This window comes from Ictidomys tridecemlineatus, chromosome 1 (assembly GCF_052094955.1).
Source record: "Ictidomys tridecemlineatus isolate mIctTri1 chromosome 1, mIctTri1.hap1, whole genome shotgun sequence".
Classification (NCBI taxonomy): domain Eukaryota; kingdom Metazoa; phylum Chordata; class Mammalia; order Rodentia; family Sciuridae; genus Ictidomys; species Ictidomys tridecemlineatus.
The window spans coordinates 69,380,989-69,402,964 of NC_135477.1; the positions used below are offsets into that span (position 1 = coordinate 69,380,989).

The 21,976-nt window shown below is 33.9% G+C and overlaps 1 protein-coding gene across 1 annotated transcript in view; it reads left to right on the forward strand.

Annotated features, from left to right (window-relative positions):
• Minpp1 (multiple inositol-polyphosphate phosphatase 1) overlaps positions 1–21,976 on the forward strand; it is a 44,276-nt gene that overhangs the window by 11,851 nt on the left and 10,449 nt on the right. The window contains exon 4 of the mRNA XM_005339194.5: positions 771–904. Coding sequence (XP_005339251.1) covers positions 771–904 — 134 coding nt within the window. The remainder of the gene's footprint in view (positions 1–770; positions 905–21,976) is intronic.

A 21,976-nucleotide genomic window follows, 5' to 3' on the forward strand; every position in this document is an offset into this window, starting at 1 on the left:
TTATTATATTTTGGTTTTGGTATATGGCACTGGCCTACCCCTGGGCTTAAACTTATTATGACTGTACTTCGTTTTTGTAGAAGCTTATCATCTTTAAATGCTTAAAATTCTGATCCAGCCATGCATAGTGGCACATACCTGTAGTCCCCAATAACTCCAGAGGCTAAGGCAGGAGACTGCAAGTTCAGTTCGAGGCTAGCCTGAGCAACTTAGCAAGACCCTGTCTCAAAAACTAAAAGGGGCTGGAGGTATACCACAGCAGTAGAATGCTTGCCTAGCATGTGTGAGACACTGAGTTCAATACACATACCCTACATACACCCAAAGTTAATTTCTTAATCTTCTGTTAATGTCTTTCTATGCTATATAATGAATACTCTTCCAGGTACTTTTTTTCCCCCTGTATCTGTCTTTGCTATCATCTTAATGTAATTTTAGAAGAAAGAGGAGCTAACTGTGTATTCTTAATCCATTCTCCTAACCTGTCATGGATGATGGTTTATTAGATTTGAAGATTTACTAACTTGTTTTGGCCCACAAGCCTTGACATTTTCCTGATTCAAATTTGTGATGTAGCAAAAGTTATTGTGTGTCCTATACCTTCAGCGCTAACTCTTTAATGCATGATATTAAAATCTAAATGCTAAGATTCTACTGTATTTTGTACAGAATGATAATATAACTGTTTCTGGGGAAATATTATTAAATTAGAAAATCTCTAACATTTGTGAAAATGTATTAGACGTAATATTTGAAATTTTTATTTTTAGGTATTAGAATATCTAAATGATCTGAAACAATATTGGAAAAGAGGATATGGATATACCATTAATAGTCGATCCAGCTGCACCCTCTTTCAGGATATCTTTCAGCACCTGGACAAAGCAGTTGAAGAGAAGCAAAGGTAAAAGCTATAAAATTTTGAAGTAAATTCTGAGATTGCTATATTAAACTTATGGAAAATATTTTATAATTGATTTTTTTGTCTTTAAAATTCTGATTTGTTATATGTCACAGCAGAGTGCATTATAATTCATATTACATATATAGAGCACAATTTTTCATATCTCTGGTTGTATACAAAGTATATTCACACCGTTCGTGTCTTCATACATATACTTGGGGTAATGATGTCCATCTCATTTCACCATCTTTCCCACCCACATACGCTGCTTCTTCTCCCTCCCCTTTGCCTTATCTAGAGTTCATCTAATCCTCCCATGCTCCCCCTCCCAACCCCATTATGAATCAGCCTCATTATATCAGAGAAAACATTTGGCATTTGGTTTTTTGGGATTGGCTAATGTCACTTAGCATTATCTTCTGTAACTCCATTCATTTACCTGCAAATGCATGGTATTTTTCTCTTTTATTGCTGACTAATATTCCGTTGTGTATATATACCACATTTTCTTTATCCATTTATCTGCTGAAGAGCATCTACGTTGGTTCCACAGTTTAGCTATTGTGAATTGCCCTTCTATAAACACTTATGTGGCTGTAGTATGCTGTTTTTAAGTCCTTTGGGTATAGACTGAGGAGAGGGATAGCTGGGTCAAATGGTAATTCCATTCCCAATTTTCCAAGGAATCTGCATACTGCTTTCCATATTGAGTGCACCAATTTGCAGTCCACCAGCAATGTACAAGTGTACCTTTTTCCCCAGTTCCTCGTCAGCACTTGTTGTTTGTGTTCTTAATAGCCACCATTCTGACTGGAGTGAGAAGAAATCTTAGAGAAATGCAAATCAAAACTACTCTAATTGTTAGGGATGTTGAACATTTTTTCATATATTTGTTGATTGACTCTTTATCCTCTTCTGAGAACTGTTTGTTCAGTTCTTTGGCCTATTTATTGATTGGGTTATTTGTTTTTTTGGTTTTTAGCTTTTTGAGTTCTTTATATACTCTAGAGATTAGTGCTCAACTGATGAGCGAGTAGTAAAAATTTTCTCCCATTCTGTAGGCTCTCTATTTGCCTCACAAAAGATTGTTTCTTTTGCTGTGAAGAAAGTTTTCAGTTTGAATCCATCCCATTTATTGATTCTGATTTTAATTCTTGTGCTATAGGAGTCTTAGTAAGAAAGTTGGGGCCTAATCCAACATGATGGAGTTTGGGCCTACTTTTTGTTCTAATAGATGCAGTATCTCTGGTTTAATTCCTAGATCCTTGATCCACTTTGAATTGAATTTTGTGCATGGTGAGAGAGAGGGATTTAATTTCATTTTGTTGCATGTGGATTTCCAGTTTTCCTAGCACCATTTGTTGAAGAGGCTATCTTTTCTTCAATGTATATTTTTTGTGCCTTTGTCTAAGATAACTGAAATTATGTGGGTTAGTCTCTGTGTCCTTTATTTTGTACCATTGGCTACCAGTCTGTTTTGGTGCCAATACCATGCTGTTTTTGTTACTATTGCTCTGTAGTATAGTTTAAGGTCTGGTGTAGTGATGTATAGTGAGTATAACAGGTGGCTGTTATACTCTTCTTGCTAAGGATTGCTTTAGCTTTTCTGGGTCTCTTATATTTCCAGATGAATCTCATGACTGCTTTTTTCTATTTTTATGAGGAATGTCATTGGGATTTTGATTGGAATTCCATTAAATCTGTATAGTGCTTTTTGGTACTATGGTCATTTTGACAATATTAATTCTGCCTATCCAAGAACAAGGGAGATCTTTCCATCTTCTAAGGTTTTCTTTAATTTCTTTCTTTATCGTTCTGTAGTTTTCATTGTAGAGGTCTTTCACCTGTTTCATTAGGTTGGTTTCCAAGGGTTTTTTTTTTGAGGCTATTGTAAATGGGGTAGTCTTCCTCATTTCCCTTTCAGAGGATTTGTCACTGATATACAGAAATGCCTTTTTTTTATGGGTATTGATATTGTATCTTGCTAATTTGCTGAATTCATTAACTAGTTCTAGAAGTTTTCTTGTGGAATTTTTGGGGTCTTCTAGGTATAGAATCATATTTGTCAGCAAATAGTGCTAATTTGAGTTCTTCTTTTTCTAATGAATTTCTTCTGTCTAATTGCTCTGGCCAGTGTTTTAAGAGCTATGTTAAATAGAAGTGGTGAAATAGGGCATCCCTGTCTTGTTCCAGTTTTTAGAGGGAATGCTTTCAATTATTTTCCCTTTAGAATGATGTTGGCTGGGGCTTAGCATAGATAGCTTTTACAATGTTGAGATATGTTCTTGTTATCCCTAGTTTTTCTAGTGTTTTGAACATGAAGGGGCGCTATATTTTGTTAAATGCTTTTTCTGCATCTATTGGGATGATCATATGATTCTTATCTTTAAGTCTATTGATGTGATAAATTATAGTTATTGATTTCCTTATGTTCAACCAACATTGCATCCCTAGGATGAACCCCACTTGATCATGGTACACAATCTTTTTGATATGTTTTTGTATTCGATTTGCCAGAATTTTATTGAGAATTTTTGCATCTATGTTCATTAGAGATATTGGTCTGAAGTTTTCTTTCTTTGATTGTGTCTTTGCCTGATTTTTGGAATCAGGATGATATTGGCCTCATAGAATGAGTTTGGAAGTGCTTCAACTTTATCTATTTCACAAAATAATTTGAAGAGTATAGGTATTAGTTCTTCTTTATAGGTCTTGTAGAACTCAGCTGTGTATCCATCTGGTCCTGGGCTCTTCTTGGTTGGTAGGCTTCTGATGACGTCTTCTATTTCATTGCTTGAAATTGATCTGTTTAAATGTGTATATCATCCTGATTCAATTTGGGCAAATCATATGACTCTAGAAATTTGTCAATGCCTTCAGTATTCTCTGTTTTATTGGAATACAAGTTTTCAAAATAATTTCTAATTATCTTCTGTATTTCTGTAGTGTCTGTTGTGATATTTCCTTTTTCATCATGTATGTTAGTAATTTGAGTTTTTTCTTTCTCTTTGTTAGCATGGCTAAGCAATTTTATTTACCTTTTCAAAGAACCAACTTTTTGTTTTGTCAGTTTTTTCAATTGTTTCTTTTGTTTCAGTTTCATTGATTTGAGCTCTGATTTTAGTTATTTCCTGTCTTCTACTACTTTTGGTGTTGATTTGTTCTTCTTTTTCTAGGGCTTTGAAATGTAATGTTAGGTCATTTATTTGATGACTTTTTTTTTTTAAGGAATGAACTCTATGCAATGAACTTTCCTCTTAGCACTGCCTTCATAGTGTCCCAGAGATTTCAATATGTTGTATCAGTGTTCTCATTCACCTCTAAGAATTTTTTAATCTCCTCCTTGATGTCTTTTGCAACCCCTTGTTCATTCAGTAGCATATTATTTAGTCTCCATGTGTTGGAGTAGATAATTGATGATTTTTATAAAATGCTTATTTAGTTTTGTTTTTTCAAAATTTTAACATAATTATTGATACCATTCAAATAATATATATTAGTTTTACATGGAATCATACTGCTTATTGTCTTCTGGACTTGCTTTTTTCCTTCAACATTGTGTTTAAAATATTTAGTATACTATTGCATATTGCTATGGTTCATTTTTACTAGAGTACAATATTCAGTATTGTGAATGTGCTACAGTTTATACCATCTACTCTTGCCAATGGGCATGTAGATTTTTTATTATAAATAGTATAATCATGAAATTTTATTATACATGTCTTCTTTTAAGAATACAAAATATTTTTATTTTAAAATAGTTTCTCATCAAATTGCCTTTGTTAGCTAGGCACAGAGGCACTTGTCTATAATCCTAGTGGCTCAGGAGGCTGATGCAGGAGGATCACAGGTTCAAAGCCAGCCTCAACAATTAATCGAGACAATAAGCAACCTAGTGAGACCCTGTCTCAAAACTTTAAAAAAAAAAAAAAAAGGCAAAAGAAAACGGGGCCAGGGATGTGGCCCCATGGTTAAGTGCCCCTGGGTTAAATTCCTGCCACCAAAATAAATAAATAAATAAACAAGTGAAACCCTTTGTTAACATTTATATATATTTTTTTCTTGTCAGTACTAGATACCAAACCCAGAATCTTGAGCATACTAAGTAAGTACTGTACCACTGAGTACATCCCAAGTTCTTTTTAGTTTTGAGACAGGGGCTTACTAAGTTGGCTAGGCTGGCCTCTAACTTGTGATCCTCCTGCCTTGTTTTCCAGAGTAGCTGTAATTGCAAGCATGTGCCACCTCACCCAGCCCCAAGTGTTTTTAAAAATAATTGTTCATAGGGTTGGAGATGTAGCTCAGTAGCAAGTATATGCTTAGCATGAGTTAGGTAGGCCCACTCAAAAAAAATTTTCTTTTTATCACATGAACATTTGGTAGGTTTTTATTTTTTAGTTTTATTGATTTTTTTTAAATATACAACAGCCGAATGCATTATAATTCTTATTACACACATAGAGTACAATTTTTCATCTTTGTATATAGAGTATGTTCACGCCAATTCATGCCTTTATACATATACTTTGCTTTTTTTTGCATTACAATTCTTACTACACATATATATCACAATTTTTCATATCTCTGTTTATATATAAAGTATGTTGACACCCAGTTGAGTCTTCATACATGTACTTTGTACCATCACATTCCACTACCCTTGCTAATCCCCTGCCCCTCCTTTCCCTCCCATCCCTCTTCCCTATATAGAATTTATCTAATCCTCCCATGCGCCCCTCCCCACCCCACTATGAGTCACCCTCCTTATATCAGAGAACACATTTGGCATTTGGTTTTTTGGGATTGGCTAACTTCACTTAGCATTATCATCTCCAGCGCCATCCATTTACCTGCAAATGCCATGATTTTATTCTCTTTTAATGCTGAGTAAAATTCTAATGTGTATATATGCCTCATTTTTTAATCTATTCATCTACCGAAGGGCATCTAGGTTGGCTCCACAGTTTAGCTAATGTGAATTGTGCTGTTATAAACATTGATGTGGCTGTGTCCCTTTAGTATGCTGTTTTTAAGTCCTTTGGGTATAGTCCTAGGCGAGGGATAGCTGGGTCAAATGGTGGTTCCATTCCCAGATTTCCAAGGAATCTCCATACTGCTTCATTTGATAGATCTTTAACCCCATTTTATTTGACAAGCTTACATTAATAAATGTATAAGCCTTTTCCAAATATTTTGATCATGCAATAAATTTTTTTTAAAGAGAGAGTGAGAGAGGAGAGAGAGAGAGAGAGAATTTTTAATATTTATTTTTTAGTTCTCGGCGGACACAACATCTTTTTGTTGGAATGTGGTGCTGAGGATCGAACCCGGGCCGCACGCATGCCAGGCGAGCGTGCTACCGCTTGAGCCACATCCCCAGCCCATGCAATAAAAATTGAGACAGGAAAGACTTGGAGGCGATTTATATCATTGTGTTTCCGGTACTTTTATTTATGTAAATATATTTTGTTTATGGATATGACACTAATTTGTAGAATTTTCTTGGGTTTGATAGGAATTAGGCAAGAAAACTCAGATTATTTAGTTTTTACTACCAAAAACAGGATTTTAGTGATGACCAATAAGCTGCTTTGAGATAGGAATTAACTTTTTTCCTATTTGATTTTTTGAATGGTTTATAACCCTTAGACTTTACAAGATAACAGATCTTTCCTTTCATTGTTCATTGTTTGCCCCAGTGTTGAATGTGAGGCATGATAAAATTATGTCAGGAAGTTTTTAAAGTAACTTGTAAGGCTTGTTTTAAAAGTTGATTTTAGATTTAAAGCTTAAGTTAAAAAAAATCACTGATGCTTTAAAATAAATGAATATTTCTGCATACCAAAACCATAAAAAATGAAACAGAGAAATTACAGATCATCCTCAGTTCAAAGATAAAGCACTTACGAATTGAAAGACCTAATTTGATAATCTGTGGATTGAATGTAATTCCTATTAAAATACCAGTAAGTTTCTTATCAAAATTGAGAAGCTAATTTCAAAATTTATACAGAAATTTAAATGATATGGAAGAGATAAAGCAATTTTGAAAAGAAAGGGACTTACAATTCCTAATTTCAATACTTATTGTAAAGCTTTAGTCATGGTCAAGTAGATCAGTAAAGCCATGGAATTGAATAAAGCTGTGAAACAAACTTAGATGTACAGTTAGTTGGCCATCTATATCTTTGGATGCCCTATTTGTGAATTCAACTAATTGTGACTATAAAATTTCTGGGAGAGAAAATTTTATCTGTACTGAATATGGATAGACCTTTTTCTTATTATTTCCTAAATAGTACAGTATTCTATTTACATAGAATTCATATGCAAAGTATACCATTTTATGTATGGGACTTGACCATCCATAGATATTGGTATCCATGGTGAATTCTGGAACCAGTCCCCCATAGATACTGCAATTGATTTTCTACAGAAGATACAAATCAGTGCAGTGGGGAAAAGAATAATCTTTATAACAGTGGTGCTGGAACAATTGGATATACATGTTAAAGGAAAGAAAAAATGATGTACAGATCCTTATGTAACACTATGCACTAAGATTTAAACATAAATGTAAAACAAAATTTTGGGGCTGGAGTTGTGGCTCAGTGGTAGAGTGCTCACCTAGCATGTGTGAGTCAATTCTCAGCACCACATATTAATTAATTTTTTAAAAGTTTCATCAACAACTAAAAAAAGAAAATGTGAAACTTCTGAAATATAAGAACAGTGTCCTAATTATAATAGCTAAATGTATAAAACTCTTAGAAGAAAAAAATAGGAATAAATACATGACCCTGGATTAGGTAAGGATTTCTTAGATATAATGCCAGAGTATGGTCCTTTAACAAAGATTGATAAAATGATTTCATAAAAATTAAAATCTCCTAGCATTGTTGGTTAAAAAAAGGAAAATAAGTGTGAAGATCCCAAAATAAATGCTAAGGATCCTGAATTAAGAGATCTGATTATATTTGATTAAAACATTGATGTGTCACTATTATTTGCAGTCTTCAATTTTCTACTAGGTAAAAACTTTCACTTCAGAATACAGTATTTGGAAAATAGAAAGACAGTTGTAGACTTGGAAAAAATATTTGCAAAACAAATAAGTATGCAAATAAGGATTTGAATCCAAAATATACAGAGAATACAACTCAGTAATAAGAAAAACAACCCAGTTTTTTCAAAAAGCAGAAAAGAGTTATGGACATATAGCTCAGTGGTGGAACATGTGCTTAGCATACCCATGACCCTGGGTTCATTCACCATTACCAAAAAAATACCACAAACAAACAAAAAGATTTGTTTGAACAGACTTCATTAAAGAAGATAGATGGATGGCAAATAAGCACTTGAAAAAATACACACCATCATTAGATATTAAAATAGTGAAATACCACTAATATACTCCCTAAATTGGATAAAATTTAAAAAGAATTGTCCTAAGTGTTGATGAAATACAAGGAAACTGGGAATCTCATGCATGCTGGTATGAATGTAAAATTATATATAGCCTCTTTGGAAAAGGTTGGCAATTTCTTTACACATAAATCTGTATTACTGATTTCTTAATATCTACCTAATAGAGATGAATATGTGTCTACACAAAGACTTTTATGTGGATGATTACAGATTATTCATGATAACAAAAACCTGAAAACAGTTCAGATATTCATCAAGTAATGAGTAGACACACAGAATGTACTATATGGTACATCCATATGGTAAAAGAAGAATAAGCTGCTAATAGATTCAACTAATTGGATAACCTTAGATATTATGCTGACTGAAAGAAGCCATTCACATAAGACTATATGTTGATTGATTTTATTGATCAATAAAATCCTAGCACTGTTGGTTAAAAAAGGAAGTGTTAAGATCCCAAAATAATCCCTAAGGACTCTGAATTTAGAGAGCTGATTATATTTGATTGCAAATAATAGTGACACGTCTGTTTCAATCTTCCATTTTCCACCAGGTAAAATCATACTATTAAAACTATGTTGAAAAATATTCAGTGATATTGAAGAATGCTGGGGATTAAACCCAGCAGCACTCTGCTATTAAGCTATTTCCCCAACCATTTTTTTTCCTTTTTCAATTTTTCATTTTGAAACAGTGTTTTGCTAACTTGCCTAGTTTGTCCTTTTACTTACCATTCTCCTATCTTAGCCTCCCAAATACCTAGGATTATAGGTGTGTACTTACTATGTCCAGCAAGAATAATGTTTTAATAGAGTATTTTAATCTTTGTGTTTTTCTTATCCATGTTATCAGTTCATTAACCTTTTTTTCTTATGTGACTTTTAAAATCCTTGATTTTGGATTTAAGAGTTTATAAATGAAAGTATGGGAGGGAGAGTTTAGAAAGAGTTTGTATGTCTGTGTGTGTGTGTGTGTGTGTGTGTGTGTGTGTGTGTGTATGTATATGTAGGAAATAATCTGTCAGGTTATATGAGGAAATGACTCAGTTCTAGAGTTTCTAGGCTCCTTTTGGCTTTCTTTCCCCCCTCACTCCACTTTAGGATGGTATTTTTTTATATTTTTATTTATATTTTTATATATTTTATATATACACATATATGTATGTTTTCTTATGTTAACAATAACTCGAAGACATTCTTCAATGTCACTGAATATTTTTCAATATAGTTTTAATAGCATGATTTTACCTGGTAGAAAACTTGAAGATTGCAAATAATAGTGACACGTCAATGTTTCAGTTAAATATAACCAACTCTCTAAATTCAGGGTCCTTGACACTTATTTTCCTTTTTTAACCAATAGTACTAGGATTAAACTTTGAACCAGTAATTATGTTATTTAAGCTAATTTAACCAGCTATTACTTTTTGAGCTTTGATTAGAAAAGCAGATTGAATTTACTGAAGAAATGTGATCTCTCTGGATTTTTTTTTCCTTTCTCTTCCTCCATTATGTTTATTAACATATTTTTATCTTTTTAGATTGGGGAAATTCAACCAGTCACTTCCTGTTTTGCCTTAAGATTTTTAACATGAACTGTAATTACTTGCTTCCTGAGACCTTCTATTTTGTCAGGAATATTCCCAGATAGCTGCTGTTCTGTCACTAAATAACTCTCAATGTTAATCCTTTCTCTTTTTCATTCTTTTTTTTTTTTTTTAACTTTCTTTTTGATGTTGTTAATTTGAACTCAGGGGTACTCCACCACTGAGCTACATCTTCAGCTCTTTAAAAAATTTTTTTTGTTTTGAGACAGGGTCTTGTTAAATTATCCTGACTGGCATTGAACTAGAATCCTCCTGCTTCAGCCTTTGGAGTAGCTAAGATTACAGGCATGTATGTGCCATCATACCTAGTCCTTTTTCATCTTTTTATGGACTCTGAAGTCTTTGCTATTTTCAGATTTCATAGTTGAATGGTGGTGTTGGTTTTTTAGTTGTGTAATTCCACATTTTAGTGTAAGATGGCAGCATTGAAATCAGTATGTAACTATAATAAATGTATAGCTATGTTGGTCACTTAGCCCCTTGTAAAAGAAGGAACTTGGTGTTTTAAGGTTTTCTAAAAATATATGCAGATTCTAGGTAATTTTTAAAAAAATATTTATTTTTTAGTTGTAGTTGGACACAACTGAGTCACAACCCCAGCTCCTCTAGGTCATTTTGATAACTTTCTGAAGTCAATGTTCCATGGAATCTAACCAGGTGTACAGGTATCTCTTTTAGTTCTAGTTTTCAAAAGATACTGAAAATAAGGTAAAAGATAATTTAGCTATCTTGGCTGTACTCTAATAAATTTAGACTCAAGGTCCTACTGCCTTTTGGATAAACACTTTAACTGTCAGTAAATTGTGGATAAATAGGGTCTGGGACTTTAATTCATTGCCCTCTCTTCAGTACCTAGAAAAGTCCCTGAGAATGGTTAGTGCCATTCCCAATGTCTAGCACATTATATGTGTAGGGGTTAGTGCTAGACATTGGGAATGGTATGCAAATATGGATAAAGTTACATTCTACTTTTAAGGTACTTATTATCTAATAAGGATGAGACTTAAAAAGTGATTTAGACAAAAGGATATGTGTGCTTAGGAAAAGGAGTAATATCAGAGTCAAGGTAGTTTGAAAAGGGTAATATGAGGGTGGGAAAAAGGTAATAAAGTTGGTGCTCCCAATATTTAGTGATGGAATAGCTTCAATCCTTTTTCTTCTGTGCTACCTATTTTAGTCAGTACCATCATTATCCTCCCAGACATGCAAGCCATAAACCTGTATGTCATTCTTAACTCCATTTCTCCCTTATCTTCTATATCTATTCACTGAGTTGTGTGGTTTTTTAGTTTTTTTTTTTTTTTTTTCTGGTTAATATTGATTCCTTCCACTTTTCTCCATCTTCACTGCTCCCCTTCCAATTCAGGCTAATATGTATTCTCTCTAGATTTGAGCAGCTGACTCTTAAAGTCTTTCCTGATTTAAGTGTTATTCTCACTCTATTCCAAGACAATCTTCTAAGAGGCAATTCTGATTATAATCTAACTCCAGTTTAAATCATTCAGTGTCTACCTATTGATCTTTAGGGCAGAGTGCTTACAAAGGTTTTATTATTACTTCTTTTTAAAAATTTAATTTTTGCCAGGAGCACATTTCAAAATAATTTTATTGACAGATCAAGATCTATATAAGTTAAATATAAAAGACTATATAAAACATATGTACAGTTTAAAGAACAGTTAATTATAAAGTCAGCAGTTTTGTACACATCAACTGAAATAAAGAAATAGAACATTACCAGTACACCTTCTAATACAACTTGCTAATGTATTTTTAAAGAATATCTTATAGTTTTGTCTTTGTATTAATGAAACCCTACCATATAATTTCTTTTTATCATCTTTCACTCAGTGTTACATATGTCTGTTAAGTTCATGTTATTTTAGATAGCCAAAGAACTCCTTGAATTTTATCCAGATTTTAAAAAAATAACTCTCAAATTTATTGTCATACCTTTCTTGCCATATTTCTAGAGTATATCTATTGTGCATTGATCCCAAGAGCAGAATTAGGAGACAAATCTTATTCTAGTTATTATTTTTAAAATCCCATTACTTTTTAGTAATTACTGTTAATCATAGAATAGGCTCTTATGAAGCAGTAAGATGGAACATAAGTGTTCTAGTTCAATCTGAATAAATATGTCAGAGATTCTATAGAAGGAATCCTTCCATCAACTAAGAGGTTAGTAAATGATTTCAGGATTACATAATGAAAGACTTAGTTCATTTCAATTTAGCTAGCATTTTGGGACATATATAATGTGTAGGGGTTAGTGCTAGACATTGGAAATGGTATACAAATATGGATAAAGTTACATTCTACTTCTAAGGTACTTATTATCTAATAAGGATGAGACTTAAAAAGTGATTTAGACAAAAGGATATGTGTGCTTAGGAAAAGGAGTAATTTCAGAGTCAAGTTAGTTGGAAAAGGGTAATATGTGGATGTAAGACGTAAGTAGGACTTAATCAAGAAAATATAGTGTGTTGGAATTATTTGCATTGGTTTTAGAATCAGATTAAATTCAAATACTTGTTCAGTCTTTCTAAACCAAGTTGAAATACAGGTGGTACTCTTCTCATAAGTTGTTGAGAATGTTGTATACAATTATATATTCATATGTGTGTGTGTCACACAAATATACATAAATATATGCATGTTTATGTTTTATGACTATTTTATGAATAAGTACTTAATAAATAGTTACTTTAATTAATTATCAACACCATCATGATTATCTTTTAGGTAGAATTGGGGTAGAGAGGAATGATGAGCATTGTAACAAGGAAGAAAAATACCAAGCTAAGGCCTGTGTGGAACTGAAAATAGAGCATTTGGCATGTGCTCTGATGTAGGGATTCTGACCATGGAAATGTACAGGGAAGCATTCCCCTGGTGAGCAATCTCCTGGCGGGTAACAGGCACCCTGTTTCCCACCCTTAGAATGCCCTGCAATTTCTCTTAGGTTCTAGTAATATATCTAATACATGTGCAGTGTCTAGCTGGTATGGCAATGCCCTGAGAAGCCTCTATGTTAGAGCCTTATCAAGCCTCAACCTTGATTGATTGCTAGCACATAGTTCCTGGGAATAAAGGAACTTGTTAGATAACTACAATGTTTCATCAAGCTCTGGATACCCACCTAACAGTATCTTTAGACAGTGGACTTTCTTGAGAGCTTCACAAAGCTCCTGACATTTCATATTGTAACTGAAATGTAACTGCAAAATAAGCAAACTTACTGATACTATAATCAAGAATGTAGTTATGGTACTAATAACTTAATGTAACCTATTGGTATAAATAAACACAGCCACTTGACAAGGAGCCACTCTGCCACTTTCCTGCCTCTGCACCTTGTCTCTGTGTCACCCTTTATTTATTTCTTTACACTTTACCACTAAGCTACATCCCCAGCCCTAGTTTGCCTTTTCTTAATAACTAGAATTAGTGAGCATCTTTTCTCATGCTTATTTACCATTCATCTATCCACTGTGGTGAAGTCTGTTCAAATCTCTTTTTTTGGGGGGACTGGGGGTTGAGCAGAGGGGCACTTAACTACTCAGCCTTATCCCCAAGCCCCTTTTTAAGGTTTTATTTAGAGACAAGGTCTTGCTAAGTTGCTTAGGGCCTCACTAAATTGCCGAGACTGGCTTTGAACTTGAGATCCTCCTTCCTCAAACCTCCTGAGCTGCTGGGATACAGGCATGTGACACAGTGCCCGGCTTATTAGTCATTTTTAAATTAGGTTATGCATCTTTATTATTGCTATAGGAGTTGTTTATATATATTCTAGATATGTTCTTTGTCAGATTTATACTTTAAAAAAATACTTTCCTAGTCTGTTTTTCTTTTTTCCTTTCTTTTTTAATTTAATGATATCTTTTGCTGGGCCAATTTTGTCCTATCATTGAGTCATTTCTTCCTATTTTATATTCCATATATTTTAATATTTTCCTAGTTTGGCTTTTGTGAACACATACTACTCCTTTGCCTTGTATTAGCTTTGGGAATTTATTCACTTTTCTTTCCAGTGCCACCCCCATCCCCATTTGCATTGTTTTCTCCCATGCTTGTTCTGTCAATAGCAGCTGACATCTTAAGGAAACCCCGCTGAAAACTCCAGACCTCTCTTTACTACATCTTGGTACTGTATCCTGTGAATTCTAGCCAATGTGGCCTGCCTAAATTCTTTCTCCCATCTCATGATTGTCTTGCTTTTGGGTTCCTCCTTCCTGCACTACAGCCTGCAAACTCTAGGCAGTAAGGTGGGGTAGTGGTTGGGTTTACGTAATTGGCCTTTCTTCTAACTTACTCTGACTATAACTGAGTATCTAAAAACCATTTGTCTTATGTTTGGTCCAACTTTCTAGTGGTTTAAGACAGGATGTAAACCTATTACTCAATTTTGGCTAGCAGGTGGAACCTCTTTTTATGTATTTTTGCTTGAGGAAAACTATACTTGAGTCATTATAGTTCTAGTTGTGTTAAGCTGTCAGATCTGTATTTATTTCTCCGTATATGCACTGGAGCTAATGTCCCCATCAAATGTATAAAAAGTCTTAAATTTTTTTTTCTTGGTAATTTTCTTCCCCAAACATCTCATATCTCTGGCACTTCATGTTGCTTGTTTGTTATATAAGCATGGGAATTATATGACTTGTCTAAAGCTCTATCTGATACTCCCAGATCAAGTTTATAAACATACTCTGCATAATATTAGTTGAATGTGAACCATGAATTAAGAGCTTAGATCTGGCTGAGTACATTTGAGGAAAAACATGCAATTATTAGTTGTTTTTCTGGTTGAGCTCTTTAAATTACTTAAAGTATTCATTTTAGATGTTTTACCTACTTGAACACATGCATTATTGTCCTCATTTAGTGATATAATTTTCAACTGCAAAATAAATTTTGATTGCCTTGGCAGCTTCTTCTTTAAAAAACATTTCTGCCAAAAGACTGCATTCTTTTGTTAAAGAAAAAACTTGGTCTTCTCTGTCAGTGCATCCTGAGTGAGCCTCATAACTCTGTTTAATTTTGAATGTTAAGGTCAAAGAAAGCTACATGGGATCACAGATCAAGGCAATCATGAGATGGGAGAAAGAATTTAGGCAGGCCACATTGGCTAGAATTCACAGGATAGAGTACTAAAAAAAGTAGGATATAGCAGTCTTTTTTTTTTTTTTTTTAATTTTGGTACCTAGGATTGAACTCGGGGCACTCAACCACTGAGCCACATTCCCTCTGAGTTGCTTAGCGCCTCACCGTTGCTTGAGGCTGGCTTTGAACTCAGAATCTTTCTGTCTCAGTCTCCAGAGCCAGTGGGATTACAGGTGTGTGCCACTATGCCAAGCAGAATATTAGCAATCTTTATGCTCTCAGTAATCATCTGACAAAATGATATGCAGAGGCCTATGTATAAGTGTAATTGATTATTTCCTTTTAATATTTTTTATATTGCTGACATAACTTTTATCTACATATATTGTGATGTGTGTGTGAGAGGGAGGGAGGGAGGGAGGGAGAGAGAGAGAGAGAGTATGTGTGTGTGTGTGTGTGTAGACGGGAGAGTTCTTACTCTTTTGTTTAGACATAGACTAATTCCCATTTGTTGTTGCCAGGATTTTGGACTTAATCATAGACCAACTCTGGATTGGAGAAGGTTGAATATTTTTGTGATTTGGATAAAAAATGTTCCCCATGGCTCACATGTGGAAGGCTTTGTCCCCAGAGCATCTGTGCTCTGAGATGGGGCTTTTGAATAATGAAGGCTCTGATCTTACCAGTAGAATCACCAATTGATGAATTCATAGCTAATTGGATTACTGGGAGGTGATGGAAACTTAGGAGGTGGGGCCTAATTAAAGAAAATAGGACACACGGGGCATGCCCTTGAAGGGTATATTTTGTCCCTGGCCCCTTTTTCTGTCTCTCTACTTCCTGGCTGCTATGAGGTGAACAGCTTTCCTTTACTATGTGCTACCCGCCGTATGTTCCGTCTTACCACAGGCCCACAAACAAGCTAAGTGTCCATGGACTAGAACTGCTGAAACTGTGAAACAAAATAATTCTTTCCTCCCTTTGATTTTCTCAGGTATTTTGTCACAGTGAAGGAAAGCTGAATAACTTAGAAATGAAACCAGAAAAATCCTCACGTCACCCTTGGAATGTGTTTAAGAAGAAACCAGGATTTGGCACTTCCAAATGGTGATTGGGCCTATACTAACTGGAGTAAACTATTTCCTAGGAGATAGGATAGAACCAGATTGAACTCTTCTAAGACTTACCCTGAGTTAGAACACTTAAAGCAAAAAGCATCGTGTTCCTAGAGATGGAATCAAATTACTTCTTCATAAAAGTTACTGATTTACTTTATTTACTTTGACATAACTTGAATGGTTTCTATTAATTTGAAGTATTTAGAATTTTACTGACTAAGAAAAACTTTGTTGTATGTGTACACACACAAACCCTACAACATTTTTAGCCTTCCGTAGTTGAAGATGCTCAAGTCCCTGTTTTGGTTGTTCATATATAATTTAGAAAAGAAACATGATATGTTTTTCCATTTGACACTTACGTTACTTAACTTTGTTCAAAAACAAATAGAAATTTGAGTAAGTCTTATAAAAGGGCAAACAGTATAAGTAGGAGCACCTGCTTAAGAAGGATTGTTAACCCTTTGGAAGAAAAATACGTTCATTTTGGACATAGGTATTGCCATGGGAATAGTTGGTATTTTATATACTAGAGTTTGACATTTTGCCAGTTGAATTTCACATAAGTAGAAGGCAGTTTGTATTTTGTCTCATGGAAGCATGGTGTCTGTAGCAATTAGTCATGTGGTGTGTTCCTGAAGGACAATTTTTTAACTGTCTTTATTCATCCTCTTGCAGACTTACATCTTTGACCAGTTTTTTGTAGGACTGCATATTTTTTCTTATTGCACATTATTCCAGATTAAATGCCTGAGAATTTTGTTCTTTTACTTTTGTACATTCTTAGAGAAGAATCGATGCTTTATTTAACAAATAAGCCATTGTCTTCATCTGTGGAATTTTCCTGTGCTTGTATCAAATCGCATGTCACTAAAAGAGTGTTTTAAAGTGGCCAGTTCAGATTTATATTCTATGAGCCTGTTACCAAGCACTGATAATGTGCTCTTCCTTAGCTAGGATCTCAAAATACCTTGAAATAGGACTCCCCCCATCAAACAAAATAAAAAATCTGATTTGATTTGAAATTATTCTAAATTAGCAATGGTTTAAAAGTAAACAAGTGTCTAGATTCCTAAATTATTTATTCTACTTCAGATATGCAAGTATTTTATTTTACATAAGATTAAGATTTTTCCAACTGATTTTTTTTTTTTTTTATAAAGAGTATCCATGAAACTTGATTTATGGTGTGCCTATAGTTTTGCTTTTGCATTTGAATCTTGATACTTTGGATTATCTGGGTTTTGAAATGTTATTAAATCAAATAAGTTTATCATTATATTATGATTTCCTGTAGTACAAAGTGTTATATATTGCTATTTTAGAAAGAGATCTGAACCTGAACTCCTGGAATCTAAACTACCAATCTGTATGACCTGGGGCATTTCAGTGTTGTAACTACTTTGACTCTTGCCATGGCTATTTGCTATATCACACATTGATTGAATACACTATGCCAAGCACTGATTTATTGCTATATTTCAAATCCAACAACTCTACAAGGGAAGTGGCTTATCTTTGTTTTGCAGAAATCAGGGCTGAGATAGGAGCAGAAACTTGCCTGAGTAGGTTATGCCTTCTTGTTTTCAAGCTGCAGGACTGTGCCCCTCACTTCTACTATGTTCACTTATTCTATCTGATGCTCTCTGCTTTCTGAAGGTTTGGACCAACAGAGTTAAGAGATCAAATTATAAATTTATTTTGGATGATGTAAGGAAGTTAATCTTTTGAAAAATTGAGCTTATAAATCAGACTGAGAGGAATAAATATTTTTGGAAAGGTTATTCATTTTCATTAAACCACTTCTTTAAATTTAATGGATGGTATTTTTCTAGTGAGTTTAGTTAATTCATGGTTCAAAAATGACAGGCAAGTAAATTAACTTCAATTTTTTCATCTCTAAAAGCATATAATAGCTACATCGTAGTGTTAACCAGCTGCTGCACTTTATTAGGGCTACAGTAGTCAGCATTTCTATTTTAAGTTTTACTAGGAATGTATTTACAATGCATCTCCAATAACACCTCCTAAGTAAAACCCACCCAGTTTTTCCTCAGAAGAATTTGTTCTCCTTCTGAGTTCTCCTAACATTGGACAAATGCTAATCTGTAAGAACCAGGAATGTTTTATTTGTGTTTTAGTTCTTTTACCTCAGAGCTCTTTCTCCCCATTTCCCCAAACCCCATCTCCACACTCTGATAAAAGAAATTAGTGTGGTATCTGGGACTTGGCATGAAATGGTAGCGTTTGTCACATCTAACAAATTAACCAAATGGATCTTTGAAAAGTCTCTTCTTTATTATATCCTGGAAATTTGAGTACAGCCATTTTATCTAGGTCCTTTTGTATGAATACAAACAACATTAGCCACCTCTTTTCTCTTAAGTTCCAAGAGTATCTACTACATGCAAGATACTTCAAAGCAAAAAAGGTAAAGACAGAAAACTAACAAATAACCACAGATGAAATTGCTCATTTCTCCTTTATACTTTGCATAATCTCATAAACTTAAAATTATTTTTACTTGGTTATTGTAGAAAGTTATAAACTATAAAAACAGTTTTAAATTGCTTATTATTTCCCATAGGCCCATTTGTATTTCTAACCAAAATCTTATAAATTTATGGCTTTCTAGTTTTCAGACTTTAATTTTGACCCTACAATCTTAGTCATCTTTGTCTTACTGTATTAGCACGTTTAACCAGACATTTAAAATACTTTTTAAAAAAATTTTTTTTTGGGGGGGGGAGACCAGGAATTGAACCTAGGGGCGCTTTATCACTGAGCTACATCCCCAGCCCTTTTTATTTTTTATTTTGAGATAGGATCTTGCTGAGTTGCAGCTGGTCTTGAACTTGTGGTCTTCCTGCCTCAGCATCTTGAACTACTGGGATTATAGGCATGCATCACTGCATCCAGCTGGGTGGCTTTTTTTTGTTTTTTGTTTGTTTTTGTTTTTAATGTTACAAGTTTCTACTAGAAATTGTTCTATCTAAAAAGACTATAACTATGGCATTTATAAAAAATTCATACTTTTGAAAATAGTCTAAAATTTTTTAAAAATACATATACACATTTAAATTTAGATTCAAAAGACAGTAATTTATTTTGATTATATGACTTTCTTTGTGAATCTAATGTATAAACTTATTTGATTTTCCATAAAACTCCCAATAAGCATGTTAAAGCATCTTTTTTCCTCAACTGGTTCTAACGTGATTGACAGCAAAGCAGATAAAAGAGAGGTTGCAGCCTAGATTTAATTTCTTCTATCACATGAATGTATTTAGTAGTGTTTGAACTCTGATAATTTATATATAACCCTTTCATTTGACTCTTTTTAAAAATTTTTTTTAGTTTTCAATGGACCTTTATTTACTTAATTTACTTTAATATTTATTTACTTTAATTACTTAATTTATTTATATGTGGTTCTGAGAATTGAACCCAGTGTCTCACACATGCTAGGCAAGCACTTTACCACTGAACTACAACCCCAGCCTTCCTTTTGATCTTTTAATTCCTCAAAACACGTTTTTCACATATGTGTATATTATTTATATTATATTATATTATATATTTTTTGTTTCTATTTCCTCTTCATTTGATTTATATTTGATACTTATGTCTATCCTATGTTGTTCAACACATTAGCCACTGAAAAGGGGCTGGTCTGAATTGAGATGTCTATACAGAGTCTTTCTTGGTGGAAAAAGGATATCAGTTCATAAAGCATTTTTATATAAATTACATGTTGAAATGATAATACTTTGGATATAATGTCATATATCTTGTTCTAAGTGCCCTGGAGTTCTTCAGTGGAGGAAAGAGGAGTTCCAGTGAATTCTTTTCATGAGAAAATGGAGGAGTTGCTGTTCTCCTCCCCTGTGTCCTAATCTTATGGAGAACAATAATGGCGCATTGGATTTAGGGTTGTTCCTGGCTTTGAGATTTCTGCCTAATAGTTAAAGAACTTATAATATACACTAGTGTATTTCTATTACTTTTCCTTTTTCTTTTGTCTAAAAGGAAAGTAGAAGAGGAATTAATTTATCCTTAATAGACAATGAAGAATGATGAATGCATCAGATATGTACGCTCTCTAAAGGGTACATTTTTTTCCTGTTCAGCTGATTGTTACCATATAGGAATACATGGACTTGTATTGTCAAGTCTTTCAGGTTTCCAAGAGGAACCAAAAATCTGGATTTTTATGAATTTTTATATCTCCCAGTTCTTAAATCTCATAAGTAACACAAAATTTAATAATAGTTTTACAGCTTAAACTAATTACAGTTGAGGCCTGAATGCTACTGCTCTGTGACTTTTAACCCAAAAGGATGTTTCTTGGAAATAAATATAGATTTTAGGTACTTCAGATGATCCAGTTAAAGTATACAGAGAGAAGCTTGGAATCTCCAATTGGTGAATGGCTTTTAAATTTTATACTTTTATTTTTTTAAAGAAAATATTAACCTCTAAGTAGTGAATAATTGTCTAAAATGTCTGTTTTGAAATACTGTTGCAGTTTCAATTTTTAAAAAATCTGTTTGCTTGGGTTTATTTAATTTTGTTGTTGTTGGTGATGGTTGTTTTTGTTTTTTGTTTTTGCTTTTGTGGTGCTTGGGGATAGAACCCAGGACCTCAAGTGGTAGGCAAGTAGTCTCCACTGAACCACATCCCTGGTCCTTGATAAATTTTTTGAGTATGTATTTCTAGCATACTTTTAGTTTCTGTGAATGTTATTCTGTTATTTACTTTTCTGTAGTTTTTTTGTATTATTTATTTATTTATTTTTAAATTTTTATTGTTGGTTGTTCAAAACATTACATAGTTCTTGATATATCATATTTCACACTTTGATTCAAGTGGGTTATGAACTCCCATTTTTACCCCGTATACAGATTGCAAAATCACATCAGTTACACATCCCTTGATTTACATATTGCCATACTAGTGTCTGTTGTATTCTGCTGCCTTTCCTATCCTCTACTATCCCCCTCTCCTTCCCTCCCCTCCCCTCCCCTCTTCTCTCTCTACCCCCTCTACTGTAATTCATTTCTCCCCCTTGTATTTTTTTTCCCTTTCACCTCACTTCCTCTTGTATGTAATTTTGTATACCCCTGAGGGTCTCCTTCCATTTCCATGCAATTTCCCTTCTCTCTCCCTTTCCCACCCACCTCTCATCCCTGTTTAATGTTAATCTTATTCTCATGCTCTTCATCCCTACTCTGTTCTTAGTTACTCTCCTTATATCAAAGAAGACATTTGGCATTTGTTTTTTAGGGATTGGCTAGCTTCACTTAGCATAAGCTGCTCTAATGCCATCCATTTCCCTGCAAATTCTATGATTTTATCATTTTTAAATGCAGAGTAATACTCCATTGTGTATAAATGCCACATTTTTTTTATCCATTCGTCTATTGAAGGGCATCTAGGTTGGTTCCACAGTCTTGCTATTGTGAATTGTGCTGCTATGAACATCGAAATAGCAGTGTCCCTGTAGTACGCTCTTTGTAGGTCTTTAGGGAATAGACCGAGAGGGGAATAGCTGGGTCAAATGGTGGTTCCATTCCCAGCTTTCCAAGAAATCTCCATACTGCTTTCCAAATTGGCTGCACCAATTTGCAGTCCCACCAACAATGAACAAGTGTACCCTTTTCCCCTCATCCTCTCCAGCACTTGTTGTTGTTGGACTTCATGATGGCTGCCAATCATACTGGAGTGAGATGGTGTCTTAGGGTGGTTTTGATTGGCATTTCTCTGACTGCTAGAGATGGTGAGCATTTTTTCATGTGCTTATTGATT